Consider the following 14,834-nt stretch of genomic DNA (forward strand, 5'->3'; position numbering starts at 1 on the left):
TAGTTCTATGTATTTAAAGACATAAAATAAAACATTTACGACTGTTACACAAGTCACAATGAAAAGGGTATGACACAAGTTCAAAAGATTTGATTGAGAAGTGAAAAAGAAAAGCATTTGAAATAGCCGCATATTGATGTAATATGTAATTAAAATAGTACAATTACATGGCTTACACCACTGTAGCCCATGATGTAAGTTAATACACTAATTAATATAGTGCTTACAACTGTATAACTTAAGCTGCAATTTAACATATGCATTAATGTGACATTCCTGTAAAAAATTGGCAGTTTACACTTACTTATTTACAAAAAAATCATAGTAAGTAAAATTACTTTTTAAAAAGATATCCTTTTAATCAGATCTCAAATTGTCAAGTTGTACTACTGATGCTACTCACGTCCAATGGAACTCCAGTGAACACTTTTGTGTTTGAATAATATACTCCTTTCTACAAAAGACAAAAATTTTACTTTTTTGTAGTGCTAATCTCATTTTAACCTTGACTAGAGCTCACAATGGCCACTGCTTTGTAGAGGGAAAGGTTCTCTTAAATAAAGTACATAATGGAGAAATATTCTGTAAAGTCAGCGTGCGTATCTATGTTTTCAGGAAGAGAATTGCGAACAAATATATCTGATGTAATCCAATCATAATTCAGATTACTCAGTTTGAAGCAAAAAAAAAAAAAAAAAAAAAAAAAATTCTTTTATAGTGAATGTGTCCTTGGAAAATGAAACCTCAATATAATAATAATTAGACGTATTCTAAGCACAAAGCTCTGATAAGATCTATGTCTGTATTTTAGGTGAGTTGAAGAGCTTTGAAGAATTTACTTTCTCTATTTGCTGATCATTATATTTTAAATTCAGGTACTTTTGCACTTTCCGTGGTCCTTGGAAGGAGATAAGAATTTAGCACCCCATTGACGATGATGTCATTATGGATGGAGTACAAGTTTGAGTTAGAGAAGGATTGAGAAGGAAATCAATCTTATCCCTTTCACAAAATCAGCCCAGTTTTTGCCTTAAGCAATTCAAGGAAACCGTAGGAAAACCTAAATGTGGATGGCCTGATAGGGATTTGATACACAGTCTTTTCAAGGGCAAGTCCAGTGCTTTACCACTGCACCCACTCATTCAATGTGTAAGCTTTGGAACTGTACGCTTTGAGAGGTTTTGTTAATTCCACGTTTCATAAGTCATATTCACGATAAACATTGTGATGTGGAACATATCAACTGAACAAAAGAATGTGAGGCCATTTTCTAGCTTGTAATTGACTACTGATTTCTAGTCAAGAATTTTGCTATAGTATAGAAGGAGTTATTAAGGAGAACCACCTGTGAACTATATTTGAAAACACTTCTGCTATCTGCCAGAAATTTTATTTCAATGAGCACATTGTGACTGCCTTGAATTAATTTCCATGGCAATTTACATCGTTTCTTGTAATAGGTGCCTGCAGCCTGTAAGAACTGTTTCAAAGATAGCATCTTTTGCTTATGGCTTTGTACGTTTTTGGCACTCCGTCAAGCACAGATATTTGATGCCTGAGATGACACAGGTATGAGTTACATAAGTAATGATACTCTTATATGGTTGTGTCCCTCTTTACAGCAATGGAGACAACAACTTTAGACACTGACAAATAATATAATGTCTGAACTTGGGTTATTCACATGAAGCTTGCAATACAAATTGTATTTCTTCACCTGCAGGATGAAATAAATCATCTTTCATCTTGCATCTGAATAGTCCAAGCTTAGGCATTATTTTACATGCATCAGTGGGTACAACTTGTAGTTCAACTTGTATGTGAATAGCCAAGTTTAGGAAATATGTTAATGGTGGAATTTAAGACTTTCCTGGTGTGTAGACTGTTCCACAAAATTTCAGGCGAACTGCCAGATGTCAGTAACTTGCTGCAGCAATATTTTTGTGTGGTCTTCTGAGTGTACAATTAAAGATGGGGAGAAGGCTCTGCTTTGAAATACTGTGGCAGCAAGTTACTGACATCTGGGAGGTCACCCAAAAATATCTACATACATACTCCACAAGTCCTCACATAGTGTGTGGCACAGGTACCTTGTACTGCTACTAGTCATTTCCTTTTCTGTTCCACTCGCAACTAGAATGAGAGAAAAACAACTGTCTGTATGCCTCTGTACGAGCCAAAATTTCTGTTTTCTTATGTTCAAGATCCTTACATGAAATTTAGGATTGCAGCAGTAGAATCATTCTGCAGTCAGTTTCAAGAACAGTTCTCTAAATTTTCTCAATAGTGTTCCATGAAAGGAACATCATCTCCCCCCCCCTCCGGTTTCCATTTGTGTTCATGAAGCACGTCCATATCATTCACGTGTTGATCAAACCTATTGGTAACAAATCTAGCAGCCCATCTCTTATGTCATGCAAAATAACATTTTGATCTTTATCTTATTATTTGAGAGTGTGGGTTTGTTGCAGTTATTGTGTAGGCATAATATATTATGACAAAAGTGTATTTGAAAGGAAATTATAACACTTCTGTACAAAATTAACATGTTATACTGCACTTATTACAGTCTAACATGATAAAAACAGTGACAAATATCAGCAATCATACAACAACACATGTTCTGCTGTGAGTGTTAATCAGAGACAAGAGTACCATCAGAAGTATAATAGGGAAGTGTGACAGGACCATTCTTATTTTTTATATACAATAATGGTCTGATGGACAGAGTGAGCAGCAGTCTTTACCTATTTGATGATAATGCTGTGATGTACGGAAAGGTGTCATCATTGAGTGAAGGCAGAAGTATACAAGATGACTTAGAATTTCTAGTTAGTGTAATGAATGGCAGCTTGATCTAATTGTAGGAAAGCATAAGTTAATGTGTATGAGTAGGAAAAACAAACCTGTAATGTTTGAATACAACATTAGTAGGGTGCTGCTCAACACAGTCACACTGATTCAATGTTTAGGCATAATGTGGCAAAGCAATATAAAATAGAATGAGCATGTAATGACATTAGATAGGGAAGGTTTGGTTTATAGGGAGAATTTTAGAAAAATGAGGTTCATCCGTAAAGGAGACTGCGTACACAACAAAGTGCGACCCATTCTTGAGTGCTGCCCAAGTGCTTGGGATCAGGTTGAATTAAAGAAAGACATTGAACCAACTTAGAGGTGGGCTGTTAGATTGGTTACCAGTAGGTCTGATCAACACAAGAGTATTAATGAGATGCTTTGTGAACTGAAAGGGAAGACACTGTTCTTTTCACAAAATATTATTGAGAAAATTTAAATGACCAGCATTTGAAATTGACTGCAGAACAATTCTATTGCCACTGACACAAAAGATTAGGGAAATTAAGGCTCGTACAGAGCATATAGACAATCACTTTGGTCTGTTTACAAGTGGAACAGGAAAGGAAATGAGCAGTATGGGTACAAGGTACCCCTTACCAAATACCACATGGTAGTTTGCAGAATATGTATGTACATATAGGTGAATCTCAATGACATCCTTTCACTTAAGAAAACTAATCCAACAAGCTATGCAGGATAACATCTTACATATTTTGAAAGTACGAGATTGTTAAGATATTATGCAGACAGTATACTGTGGCAGTTGGCAAGGACTGTAAACAAACAGGAACTTAGACTGCCCAAGAGGAGAGGAGTGGTGAGAGGGAAAAAGCTCTGCTTCCCTCTCACAGAGCTGTGATCCTACATCCATCTTCTGTGCTTCCACAAAAGAAGAACTGACATAACAGTCATAGGGATTGCTGATTCCTTTTGTTGTGAGTATCTCATTCGAATCCATTTATGCACCAGTATCAGTCTCTTACTCACTTCAAAGTGAAAAAAACCAAGCAATCCACAAGAGAAATCAAACTGGAGTACACAAAGCATTCGGCAGTGGCTACAATGCAATTGTTTGCTGCAGTTGACACAGGCTCGACCTCTACTGGTATCTTGTGCAACCATAGTTCTCAGCACTCCCCACCTAAAACTGTCACAACATAGTGTCTGCATAATAGTGACAATCAGCTTTTACAGCATTTGCAATATTATACAGCTTCTGATCTAAGCTTGTGTCCATTATGCTTATATTAACTGTACACAAAAAAGCTTTAGAATAATGTACTGCAGTTGAAGGCACATTACTAATGTATATAAAAAAAAAAAGAGTTCCCAGTGTGCAAACCTGTAGAACACACCATGTTACACTATAGCACTTTTAAACTACAAAAAAGGGCTATTAGACTCTTGTTTGGGTGCAAGCCTAGAGACTCTTGTAAACCCCTGTTTAAGAAATCTGGTATTCCTCCATTACCATGTGTATACATTATGGTAACCCTTTGGTTCTTTAAATTAAATGTAATAGGCAAGGACTAGAGACTGCAAAAAAACTGTGATATACACGATCACTTTACCAGACAAAACAGAATCTTACATATGACTCAAATCAGCACAGCACTGTGCTAAAAAGGTACTTTTCACATGAGAGTTAAGCTTTATAACAAACTTCCTGAAAACTTAAAAGCTATCACTGAGGTCAATACATTTGGAAAATCTCTAAAGTCATATTTACAGCATCACTGCTTTTACTGCATTGAAGAATATTTAAATTTATGAAATGTGTTATATAAATACTTATGTGTAAAGTGTATTATTGTAACCTTAAATATGTATGCCTTGAAATGACTTTCAGCCTGTATATTTATAACTTGACTTGTCCAATGTCTTATGCATAAGCTGCTATGTAGACAACTGGACCAATAAAAAATACGATACAATACAATACGCCAATCAGATGCTAGCTCATTCTCTGTTATGTAAAACTATAAAATGAGCCTTTCAGGTACAACAAACTAATTGAATGTCTTAATAAAGAATTCCATGATGTTCTAATGTACTTACATTATACACTCATGTACATGATAAGATATCTTTGCAGGAAAATTCTGGTGGTATGTAAACACAGTAGGAGAAAAGGACCACACATGTTCCAGGTGGATGAGTAGTGGGGGAGAAAACTGGGAGATAGGAAGAGGGGTTGGGGTAGGGTGGCTAGTGGCTTGGAGGGAAGACAGCCAGTTTGCTATCTAGGAATATAGAGGGGGGGGGGGGAGGGGGGGAGGAGGCATGTCAGGTGCACAAGCTACTTATGTGATACATGGTTGTCGAAGCTAGTTAGGGACAGCGCATGCTGAAGGTGACGTGGGGATGTGAATTGGGAGGGGGTGACAGGACAGAGGAATGGAAAACTGTTGGGTGGAGGGTGTGGGGATAGTGGATTACCGGAGATTGAGGCAAGGACAATTAAAACCCAGTCCCACATCCCTTTCTTTAAATGCCGCCTATACCATGGAATCCCCACCCAACAACCCAACCACAAAAATCCTGTTTTCTGAATCCCACCCCTACATTTACAACAACTTTCACCTTTTTAGGCTCTGCCAGACCCTAACCCTCACAAACCTGGTACTGTAGAAAAACCTCTCAGTGACACAGGCATCCCAGAACCACAACGTCTCCCTCCACAACATACTGTTACTGGGCAGTGCTTACTACGAGTGTGTGCTGAAAAGTAATGCATCTGCATTTTTTGTCCTGTTCTCAATATTGACTGAGATATTACATGTCATACATATTACTCAGTCAACTTTCCCACTTTGCTGGGACAAGTTGCAATGCACTCCCACTAGTGGACAGCTCCGAATTATAGTGTGCAAAATGTAACTGTGTAGCTTAATATGTTAGGGCATAAAAACAGCATGCAGTAATTGAATTGAGGTTCTAACAGCAGAAAACGTGCCTCCAACTGAAATATATTGAGGAATGAAGAGCTGTATACAGTGATGATTTTATCAACATCAGTAATATATGATGGTTTATTCATGCTTGCAATGAAGGAACCAGTGGTGCTAACCTCAATGTGTGTGACAGAGTAGATGACTGTATGCAGCAATCAATGAGAATCATCAGAAGTAGGCTGATGAATTCATCAGAGGAAGTCATCAGATAACACAGACACAGCTCTCAGTTAGGTTTGCTGTATCATGAGTAGACCTTGGATTTTAGGTAAAAACCTATTTTGTTCCTCATTAAATAAAGGCAATAAAAGTTGTACATACACAAATTACACCAATTTATGATTGAAAACGCTAGTTTTATAGCACCTAAAAATACCTAATTTCAGGTTGGTATCTGATTGTACCTAAATTTTAAAAATCCAATTAAATAAAATTTTTTATGACTAACATTTTCTTGTGATCTTCCTAGTTAAGAATTATGCAAATATTTTATCAAAAATTATAATTTTATAGCACCTTAAAATACCTAATTTTTTGTTAGACCCTGATTTACCTCATTTTTTAAAAATCTTAAAAATACGTAAATTCATGTTAGAACCTGACTGTACCACATTTTAAAAAAAACCAGTCAAATAAAATTTGCATTACTAAGACTACTCTTCTGGTCTTCCTGGCTAATTAGAAAACAGTAATTGAATGATAACTGGTTTGTTTGCAAGTGTGAATGCCAAGTTGCTCTCCACACAGTCTGCTCCAGCGCTGTTCTCTCCTCCCTTTCCCCCATATGACAAGACGGCAGAGGATTGGGATGCATACGAACATCGCCTTCGGCAGCATTTCCAGGCATTTCATGTTGCTGATGCGGAGGTATGTCGTACTCTTTTCTTGTCTAGGATATCTCCCTCACTGTATCAAGTTTTGCGGCAGCTAGCTCCATTGCAGGAACCCTCGTCCTTGTCTTTTGACGCACTGTGTTCATTGCTATCTTCATATTATCACTACTGCACGCATGTTGTGGCAGCTAGGGTCGACTTCTATCAATGCAAGAAACAGCCCCATCAGTCTAACCGGGCAACGGCCGCTACCCTGCACGGTCTCAGTTGCAAGTGTCATTTTGTCACGGAGCAGTCGCGAGAGTCGTATGCACACGTTATGGTACGAGACGTCATTGTTCGTTTGGCCCCTGATAGGGAGGTCCGGCAACGGGCCCTGCAGTTGGAAGACCCTTCCCTTAAGGAGGTTCTGTCCATTGCTCAATCGTATGAAGTCTCTCACACCGCAGGTCAACAGCTGGAAGCATGGTGCGATGTCGTGGTGATTCAGGGCGGTACGGCCACGTCCACTGCGTCCGGGGTGGACGACGTGCGAGTGGTACAATCCGGACGTTACAGCCGCTCCTGCACGGCGTGTAAACAGAGTTCCGGCCGCTGGCCCCTGTTACCGTCCTCTGTGTTGTGCTATATACATCATGATCAGTCGGAGTGCCCTCAGCGTTGGGCCGTTTGTCGCAAATGTAATTAAAAAAGTACACATTGCTAAAGTTTGCCGCTCAGCCTCAAAAGAATCGAAGGAAGCAGGTACAGAGGACATGGACGTTGTCAGTCAGGAAGTTTCATCGGGCCAGGCTCCCGACGCATCGGCACACAAATTCTTCATTGAGGTGTCGGTTCGGTCACACCAACTACAACTGCAAGTAGATACGGGCACGGCAGTTTCCTTGTTGAATGCACAAACTTACTCTGACCTTGGGTCGCCCCCGTTGGCGCCAGTTTACCGGCGTCTCCGCATTTATGGTAAACAGTTCATTCCCCTACTGCAACAATGACAGCATATGACAGGCTGTTACAGCCCACCCTGCTCATATGGGCCGGCAGGGCATGTAGGAGCCTTGTGATCTGCCTCCGGTGCCTTCCTGGCCTGTCTAAAACAACTGCACTGTCTTCATTCAGTTGGTCAGTGTGCTGTTTGGATGTGGTGCAATGTTTCTCAGCAGAGTGTATTTGTGGAAAGTCAAGCATGCAGAAATAGCCACATCCAAATCATCTCCGATTTATCAGTGGTTACAAGAATTTCCTGATTTATCTAAGGACAGAAATTATTCACCGCAATGTGTGCAACAAAGATGTAAGCAAAATTTTAGCCTTTTATCTGCTATACCCACAAAGAACATTGTTTCTAACCCCTTAAAATAAGTTAATTTTGCTAAGTAGATCTCATACATAAATTATTCCACAAGGTATATCATTTTTTTTAGTTTTTAGGTATGTTCTGAACAGAGGTCACATTTAAGTCAGCATGTTGCAGGGATTAAACATCAGGCAAATTTAAAATATAAATAAAACTTGAAACCACCATTTTTAACTAAACCAAATGCAACAAACAAAAACGAATTTCATCTTGACCTGTGTCGAGCCATCGTTGCAGCAAACACACCATTCAATACAGCTGAAAATAGCTAGTTCAAAAGTTTTCTAGAGAAATACTGTCACCACAGCATTCCATCAGAATCCACACTGAGCAAGAACTAACTGTTTAGATACTTTATATGAAAATACATTGAGCAGGATAAGGGAAGATATAGATGATTCATACATGTGGATATCTGTCGATGAGACAACTGACAGACAAGGTCAATATGTGGCTGATTTGATTGTTGGAAAGTTGACACTCACTCTGTACCTCATCTGATCTGCAGCAGCTAAAAAGGACTACCCAGGGAACAATTGCTCACTTTGTTAATAAAGCTCTCAAATTACGTTTCCCCAACAGTCTAGATGAAAATGAAGTACTTGTAATCTACACTGATGCAGCTGCATACATGATTGCTGCTGTTAAATGGTTGAAAGTATTTTACCCATCCTTGATCTAAATCACATGTCTTGCCCATGCCATGAATCGTGTAGCTGAGACAATATGTCCCTAATTTCCACATCAAAAGAGTTTTTATTAAAGCACCCCCAAGAATCCAGTTATTTTGTGAGGAACTTCCCAGTATATCACTTCCTCCAGAACTCAGACTTCCTCACTGGGGAATGTGGCTAGAGGCTGCAGAATATTACAGCGATCATTTGGAAGAAATTAACAACATTGTTCTTAAATTACAGGGGGAGGCAGTGAGCATTACTTCAGCTAAAGATCTTCTAAAGGATCCAACAATATCCAACGACATTGCATACATAAAATCTCATTATGCACTTTTGGTCCCTATTATTAAACCTCTGAGTATTCAGGGAAACCAGTCTACACGTAACTGCGACTGATAGAAGGGGTGACAGAAAAAATCAACTTGGTCCCAGGTTCTATTGGTATGAAAGTCAGTGAGAAACTAAAGACAGTGCTACAAGAAAACCCAGGACTGACCACCATCTGCACAGTGGCTGACATCTTATTAGGTAAATCAACAGAACATGAGTGTACGGTCCCACATTTAAATATGCTCCGGTGAAATCTGTTGACGTGAAATGCTCATTCTCGCCATATAAGATGCTATTAACAGAAAAATCTGGAGAAAGTGTTAGTTATTTACTGTGACTGTAATTATGGACATGGACAATAACATAATGTGGATTTTTGCCAATCTGTTTATCTTTCTAGACAATAAAATGTCAGATTTTGATAACCTATTTCTGTAAGTGATAGAACCTATTTTAGATACCTAAATGAAGATTTTTAGACTCTAAAAGTCTGAGGTCTAATCATGAGAATGTGTACAGGACATCATTGCAGGGTGCAGTGCAGAAAACTGTGTGCATGGTAGGTGCCTCCAGCACTCATTTTCGACATGAAACAGAGGAGACTGGACATCTTTCAACTATTTCTTTGTGTTTTGAGTGTGAGAGTAATGGATTCTTCAACAACATTCTGACAGATGATGAAAGTGGTGTTCATCATCTTGACCCCAAAAACATGACAGCATCAATTGAGAAACTTTATGAACTCTTCCAAGGATGTCATTTTGATAGTGATGAAGCAGTGCAAACAGAGATGAGGCCGTGCCTCCATCAACAAAGTCAAACGTGCAACAGTGATTGTATCAAAAACCAGGTCTCTTGAAGGGATAAATGTGTTAATTGCTAGGTTGATGATGTTGAGAAATAAATTTGTAGACATAGAGAATGAAGATACAGAATGTTAATGAAGTTTGTTTTATTTAAACAGCTTTAAGAGTTTTTACATAAAAAATTTGGAGGCACTACTTTACAGCACACTCTCACACTCCAATTCTCTGAAATTAAAATCCTTTCATTCCAACATCTAGAAGAGTGTTCCAGAAACTGCCTCCATACATTGTCCAGCCAGTTGATACCCTACTCCCACCTTGGGGCATCACTATTCATCGACACCTATCTTACCCACAGTGAAACCCTTGTCAACCACTCATAGCACCCAGACCATGCCTAGCTGACTTTTCATCCTCCAACATTCCCTCCCAGCACTTCACAAATTCCAGAATCCAAGCAAACCAAAACACTGTTGTTAACCTTTCCACAAGAAATTTTGGTCCAACAGAAGTTTCAGTCCCATACAAAGGTCTCAAATTCAGACCTACATCCAAGTTTAATCATGTTTGGCTTGTCAAACACTTACTTTTCTTCTCCTGATCCCTGTACTGGAAGCACTTCTTTGCCATCAAACCCTCCAAACAAAGCCAACCCAATCCTAACACTGATACTTGCCTCTCCCTGTTCATATCACAATCCAACTGTGACTCTTCCCCTCTCCCACCTGACCATTCTCTGGTCATCTTCCACAAATTTGTTACCTGCAGTGTGGCCTCACCATCATTTCATAAAACCCCTCCTAAGCGTACGAACCTCTGAGCAGAAGTAAGGACAACATACACAACCTAAAAACAGTTCCTGACTTAATAATCCTCCCTAAAGACAAAGGCTACACCAGTGACATGATGAGTCACAGTGACTGGCAAAAGGCCTCTACCAGCTGCCTGATTCTTCCACTTAAACCCTTGCCATAGTGCTCCCATTCCACAAGCCCAACACAATCTCCAATCCCCACTGAAATCCAATGGCTTTTCCCAGAGCCTCTCCCCTGAGTATGTCTTCCTCCTCACCCTAATGACACCCTGCATACCCTCCTTCTACACACTCCCCAAAATCCACAAACCTAACAATCCTGGCCACTCCCTGTAGTTGACTATTGTGCTCCCACTGAAAGTATTTCTGCTCTTGTTGACCAACACCTCCAACCAGTTTCCAGAAACCTAGCTCACTACTCCAAGATAATAAGCACTTCCTTCACCAACTCTCCACCAGCCCCCTCCTGGATCCCTACTCTTTCCTGTTGATGCCACCTTGCTATACACCAACTTCCCTCGTTCCCATGGTCTTGCTGCTAGAGAAGACTACGTCTCAGAATGTCCATCCACTACTCATTCCTTGCCCATCTTACCAGCTGTATCCTATCACACAACTATCTTTCTCTTTGAAGGGAAGGTATACAAACAAATCTGTGGCACTGCATGGCACACTCCTATGCCAACCTGTTTATTGGCCGACAAGAGGAAACTTTCGCAGATTTTCAAAACTCCCAATCCCTAGTGTGGTTTAGGTTTATTGTCTGTATCTTCATGATCTGGACCCATGGCCAAGATGCCCTAACCTCATTTCTTCACTAGTTCAAGACATTCTCTCCCACACATTTCTGCTGGTCCTACTCAACCCAAATGTCACCTTTCTGGATGTTGACCTCCTCCTTTCTGATGGCTCCATCCAAACCTCTGTTCACATTCAACCCACTATCAGCAGTGCCTACAATTCAACAGCTGTAATCCCTTCCACACCAAAAAATCACTCCCACATAGCCTGGCCACCCATGGACAACACATATGCAGTGACAATAACTCCCTTGTCCAGTAAGCTGTACGTCTCACAAATGTCTTCACAGATACACACTATCCCCCAAACCCAGTCTGCAGACAGGTTTCCTCTGCCATATCCTCACAAACCCCCAATCCTCTCACCACACCCAAGAATCAGATGCATAGGAGTGTGCCCTCATTACCAAATTCACCTTAGACTGGAAAAACTGATTCTCTCTCTGCATACCCTAAAATGAGGGACACCTTACCCAAGGTCTATCTCACCTCTCCTAAAGTGGCGTTCCATCACCCATTCATCTTACAAAATATCCTAGTCCATCCCTAAGCCACTCCCATGCCCAACCACTTGCCACAGGCACCATATTGCTGAGGAAGGTCCAGGTGCAAAACCTGCCTAACCCACTCACGCAGCACTTTCTACTCCGGTCCTGTCATGGGCTTATTCTACCCCACCTGAGGGCAATGCACCTGTGAAAGCAGCCTTATCAGAAACTGTTGTGTACTACTTTGTACACGATGGTAAGGAGAGTTGGACTATAGAGGACTGCAGCAGGTGTTATATGGAAGCTGGACAGGAGCAGAGAAGATTAGCAAACACGTAAGTACAGTAAACACAATTTTTAATAAACTTCCAACATCCTCCAAGTGTTGTTGAGAAACTTTATGGAAGAACAAACAGCAATAAAGTCCAACTATTAAAAGAAGCAAAGAGTGCAATGCAATGTGAGGCTCCCACTAGCAATGCACGAGTGAACCGTTGATGGCTGACAATGACAGAAGACTGTCGACGACTGAGACTGAATATGTAGCTGACACTCACCATCCTATATCACAGTGGAAGAGGGCACTCGCAGTTGGAGCCACTGAAGGCATGGCTCAGCAGGCACACGTCATTGGACCACCGGGTCCCTGCACAACCGCTATCAGCATCTGTCACAATGTGTGTTTCTGTTGTCAACTGTGAGATGATGGTGGCACTGATATCGATCTAATTTACCATATAAACCAACTCTGCTGTAAACATTGCACAGCTTTTTATGTTGGTACAACTACCAACCAGCTGCCCACCAGGATGAATGGCCAACACCAAACTGCTGCCAAGAACAAAGTTGACCACCTGATGGCACAACATGCAGCTGAGCATAACACATTCAATTCCAATGTCTGCTTCATAGTCCAGACCACTTAGATCCTTCCCTGTACCATCAGCTTCTATGAACAACAAATATTGGAGTTATCTTTGCAACATAACCAGCCAGCACTCCTGTAATCACTCTGACCTCAATTTCCAGTAACCCAATGTCTCCACACCCTCGACCCAACAACTTTCCCTTCCTCCATCCTGTCACCCCCTCCCAATTCACATCTCCAAGTCACCTTCAGTATGTGTCACTCCCTACTGGCTTTGCAATTGTGCATCACACATCTAATCCATGCACCTGCCAACTCTCTCTCCCGCATTCCTAGCTACCAAGTCGGCTATCTCACTCCAAGGTGTTAGCCACCTGTCCCCAAATCCTCTCCCTACCTGTCCCCCCCTCTCTCCCTCCACCCATTCCACCTGGCTAAAACCACACCCCAATCTAATCCACTTGCCACTTGTAGGGCAAGCATTAATTTGAAGAGTTCTGATGTGCACTTGCCAGTTGATACACAGCACGGCAAGTCAGACTGTGTTCAGGTTAAAGACACTTCGACTGTCGGAATACTATCAGTAAATTTTGGAACTATTCATAATGGAACTCACAAATTTACTGCCCTCCAAGAAAGCTCTCAGGCTAAAATTATTCTCAGGACCAAGAACTGGATGAAACCCAAAGTGGTAAACTGTGAGGTGTTTAGTGAGTCATGGAATACACAACAGAAAGACAGAACAGAGGGTAAGTGAGGGGGAGTGTTCACTGCAGCTGACAAAAATATTGTCTCTATTGAGGTCGAAGTTGAGTGTGGCAGTGAAGGCACATATATCAGGTCTGGGTGAAACCCAGTTAATTGTTGGATATTTTTACTGGCCACGTGATTCTGCTGTGAAAGTTCTAGGGTCATTCAAAGTAAGTCTATGGTCAGTAGTGCATAAATACTCAGACATGCAATACTAATTGGAGGCAGTGTTAGCCTACAGAACATAGGCTTGGATGTCTATGGATTAATTGCAGGGGATACAGACGAAGTCAGATGAAGTGCTTTTCAACACATTTTTGAAAATGTGTCCTGAGCAGCTAGTTCAGTGGGTCATGGGCTAAGGAAATATCTTAGACCTTGTGACTACAAAAAGACCGGACTTTATCAACAACATCAGTGTAGAAACGGGGATTGGCAATTATGATGTCATTATAGCAACTATGATTACAAAAGTTAACAAATCAATTAAGAAGGATAAGAGAGTGTTTCTGCTAGAAAGATCTGAGAAGCAGTTGTTAGCATCTCTCTTAGACAGTGAACTGACATCACTTAGTTCCAGTAAGATGGGCGCAGAGGAATTATGGACAAAGTTTAAGCAGATTGTAAATCGTGGTCTAGAGAATTATGTGCCTAGCAAGTGGGTTAGTGATGGATGATGATGATTATTTGGGTTGAGAAGGCACTCGACATCATGGTCATCAGCACCCTGACAAAAAGTCAGCATGCTGATCTCATGGGTGGGGATGAAGGCTGTCCCTGTATGTGGAGCAGTTTATAACATATTAAAGTCTGCCAGTCTTGCCCACCAATTTAGGGATGAGGCCTGACATTTCACAAAATTTCACCACTCTTGCAACAACAGTATCAGTATTTGTGAGGATGGTGGGCAGATCTCCAGTGAGACTGAGGGCTGCCCTAATATCAGTATATAGGACACATGTAATCACAATATGCTGAACTGAAAGTGACACACCAAAAACTCCACAGTGTGGTGGAACCTCCCACTGGCGGAGAAAGCCATGTGTGAAAGGGCTATGCCTGATGCGCAGTCTGGTAAGCAAAACCTCCTGCTAGCGGCAAGGCTGACATGTAGTCCACCAAGCCTTTGTGGTCGATTTGAGTGGCCACAGTTTGTTGTCCGTCACCAGGAACCATTCAGTCTCCCACTAACGCATGATGCATCTGTCAGAAAATGAGATGATGGTGCGCAATGGGATGGGCCTTCGATGGACAGCACTACAGACATGCTCCCTTGGCAGCTTTATCAGCCATGTCATTAC

General features: G+C 40.9%; 1 protein-coding gene across 4 annotated transcripts in view; it reads right to left on the reverse strand.

Moving 5' to 3' along the window:
• Nucleotides 1–14,834, reverse strand: part of LOC126336524 (calpain-5-like) — a 276,232-nt gene that overhangs the window by 197,347 nt on the left and 64,051 nt on the right. Inside the window, exon 2 of one of the 4 annotated variants that reach the window (XM_050000316.1) lies at nucleotides 12,473–12,582. The exons of the other annotated variants lie outside the window; for them this stretch is intronic. Coding sequence (XP_049856273.1) covers nucleotides 12,473–12,525 — 53 coding nt within the window. The 5' untranslated portion in view covers nucleotides 12,526–12,582. The remainder of the gene's footprint in view (nucleotides 1–12,472; nucleotides 12,583–14,834) is intronic. 4 annotated transcript variants of the gene reach the window in all.

Source organism: Schistocerca gregaria, chromosome 2, assembly GCF_023897955.1.
Source record: "Schistocerca gregaria isolate iqSchGreg1 chromosome 2, iqSchGreg1.2, whole genome shotgun sequence".
Taxonomy (NCBI): Eukaryota; Metazoa; Arthropoda; class Insecta; order Orthoptera; family Acrididae; genus Schistocerca; species Schistocerca gregaria.